This window comes from Lepisma saccharinum, chromosome 22 (assembly GCF_977018435.1).
Source record: "Lepisma saccharinum chromosome 22, izLepSacc3.1, whole genome shotgun sequence".
Lineage (NCBI taxonomy): Eukaryota > Metazoa > Arthropoda > Insecta > Zygentoma > Lepismatidae > Lepisma > Lepisma saccharinum.
The window spans coordinates 47,897,810-47,900,913 of NC_139250.1; the positions used below are offsets into that span (position 1 = coordinate 47,897,810).

The following is a 3,104-nucleotide window of genomic DNA, read 5'->3' on the forward strand; positions in this document are numbered from 1 at the left end:
TCCCACCTTACTAATTATACCTCTCTTAATGTCCTCTGAGGTTTTGTATCCTCTTGTCTTTGTACCTGCAACTCTCATTTCCCACCATTTCCCTTGGAGGTCTGGTTTCTTTTGTCTTCACTTATTTCACTTAATTCCTGTTGTTCCCTGTGGAACATAGAGCAAAAACAAAGCATCTCCACCTGGTCCTAATGACAGCAATTCTCTTCACTGCATTCAAGCTCCTTCCTTCCTCCAATGCCTTAGCATGAACAGACCTTTGCCACAACTATTTAGGCCTACCTCTTTTCCTTCTTCCCTGTGGGTTCCAGTCGAGTGCTTCTCTCTCGACAGCCTTCCTCAAAGTATGCCCTATCCAATTCCATTTTCACTGCTTTATCTGTATGGACACCTTGGTTTCTCCCGTCTTTCTCCAAAGTTCTTGGTTTTGAATCACTTCTGACCAAAATATATTCAAAATATTTCTCAGGCAGTGATTGATCAAGGTATGTAGTTTAACGGTGATCGTTTTTGTTACCTTCCATGTCTCAGACCCACAGACTTAACATTAGTTCGAAAAATACGAAGTTTGGTCTTCATAGATATTTTCTTGTTTTTCCATACTGGATAGAGAGCCTCACAAAGGTGCTGCTTGCTTTTTGGATACGTTGAGAAACATCCTGTGCAGCCCCTCTCTTGTATGCCACCACACTACCCAGGTAAGTAAAGTTATCCACATTTTCAATACTCTCTTCACCGATACTAAATGGGTCTGTTTTTGTGGAGTTAATCCTCAGTGCCTTGGTCTTCTTGGAGATAATCACAAGTCCTACTTTTTTCTGGCAATTTCTATTAAATCTGCTAGTTTTGTTTGCATATCACCATGTGCTTCAGAAAAGAAGCGCAAATCGAGGTCTTCTAGTCTGTTATTCGATGCCCATAGGATGCGATGCCACATTTATTTCCTCTTATTACATTTCTTATCACTGCATCTATCACAACCAGGAGCATTGTGGGTGATAATACACAACTTTGCCTCACTTCCAGTGTGCACATCTATTGGCACAGATACGCAGCCTTAATGTATAACTAACTCTACATGTATAATCACGATAAGTTTCTCGGATAAGACCAAGATTTTTTGTCAGTACTCCATGTTTCACTTCATTCTACATTGCCTTCTGTTAACCAAGTCAAATGCTTTCTGTATGCTTTCAAACTGTATAGAGACAAGACGACCATTCTATACATTGCTCCAAAATTATCCGCACAGTGTTAATTTGATCGATACAAGAGCAATTTGGTCGAAACCCTGCCTGTTCTCTTCTGAGTCTCAAGTAAACATGTTCCTTAATTCTGTTTAGCATAACTCTACTGAAGACTTGATTCGGAATGGAGAGTAGTGCTATACCTCTCCAGTTGTCACAATTTGATGTATCCCCCTTCATTGATAACTTCACTAACAGGCCACTCCTCCAGTCCTTAGGCATCTCTCCCACTATCCATTGCAGGCTATAAAGGCTGCAACAGATTTGCCATGTTGTTTGTCACTTTTCACCACTTCCGGTGCTATGTTGCTATTACATATCTCTTTCAGAGCCTGTTTAATCTCTTCTACTGTTGGAACATCAGTCCTAATTCTTAGACTGGGGTCAATATCACCATCATTATCATTTTCCTCTCCCCCCTGGACTATCTGAGCATCCACACAGTGTTTAAGAGTTGCTGAGAAGTGTCCCTTCCAACGTTTCAGTTGGTCCTCAATATTTGTAAGGAGGTGACCATCTTTAATTCTCACTGGTCGATTTCTCTGCATCTGTCTCCTTGAGAGAACTTTTGTGATGTTCTACAGTTCTTTAAGATTTCTCATTTTTGCTGCTTTCTCCGTCTGTTGGGACAGATTGTCTACATTATTTCTTTGATCCTATAAACACTACTCCTTACTTCTCAATCTATCTCTGTATGCTTTGTAATTCAGCCTTCCTTGCACTTGTCCTTGCCTCCTTAATTATTTTTCACTCTTTAATCTTTTCCCAGGTCTGCTCAGTCATCCAATCTTTTTACCTCCTATTCTTAAAGCCCAGAACCATTGCACTTACTTCTGTGAATGCAGATCGGATTTCTCCCATTTTCTTTCAATAGTTTCATTTTCCTTATTTACATCGGTCAATACTTGGAATCGATTTCTCAGTTCAATCCTCAATATTTCCTGGAGATCCTTATCCTTCAACTTACTAACATCATACTGCTTCCTTGTCTGCTTTCTTCTCTTCTTCTGTGCTTGAATTTTCATTTTAATGTTCGCCACTACCAAATGATGATCACTCCCAATGTCTGCACATCTCTTGCTTCTTACATCCTGTAGTGAACATCGCCATCTCTGTCCAATTGACACATGGTCTATCTGGTTTTCCATTCTATGGCCTGTTGACACCCATGTTACCTTATGGCATTTCTTGTGAGGAAAGACATTACCACCAATAACTAAGTCATGGTTAGCACAGAAATCCACAAGAAGTTGTCCATTCTCATTTCGCTCTCCTAAGCCATGTTTACCCATGACATGTTCAAGGCATTTGTTGCCCTGCCCCATCTTTGCATTTAAATCTCCTCCAATTATTATGATATCCTTCCTTTTTTGCTTCTTTATTGTGTCATTGAGCTGCTTATAATACTCTTGTTTATTTTCAGGCTTTGCTGCTTCTGTGAGTGCATGACACTGTATCATGACGATGTTTCTGATAATGGTTTTGAAGTGTGCCACAATTATCCTCGCAGACACTGAATACCATTAAATAAGGCTCCTTTTTGCCTCATTGTCCATCAATTACCCACACCATCACTGCTCACCCCTTCACCTTCAGGTCTTCCAGAATATATGAATGTAACTCCTTCATGGGTATTTACCTCTCCAAACCCTGACCATCTTACTTCACTTATACCTAGGATGTTCAGACCATAGCTCTTCATGCAGGCCATTGCCTGCTGTAATATTCCACTCTCCCGCAGGGTTCTTATACTCCATATTACAATTGTCATTATCCTTTTCAGGCCAAATATCGTCGTCTTAGAATCAGTTTGGCTTCCTCTTGTTGATGTTTCTTTAATAATGTGATTTAAAGTGT

General features: G+C 40.1%; 1 protein-coding gene across 1 annotated transcript; it reads right to left on the reverse strand.

The window, feature by feature from the left end:
* Positions 1–2,074: 2,074 nt before the first annotated feature.
* On the reverse strand, positions 2,075–2,707 carry LOC146004856 (protein CFDP2-like). Its single transcript, XM_083143881.1, has one exon. It carries the CDS (start codon positions 2,705–2,707, stop codon positions 2,075–2,077), a length of 633 nt encoding a protein of 210 aa, XP_083000007.1.
* Between the last annotated feature and the right edge of the window lie 397 nt (positions 2,708–3,104).

Coding starts and splice junctions, on each gene's coding strand:
- LOC146004856 (XM_083143881.1), bottom strand. CDS start 2,707: ATGATACAGTGTCATGCACTCACAGAAGCAGCAAAGCCTGAAAATAAA.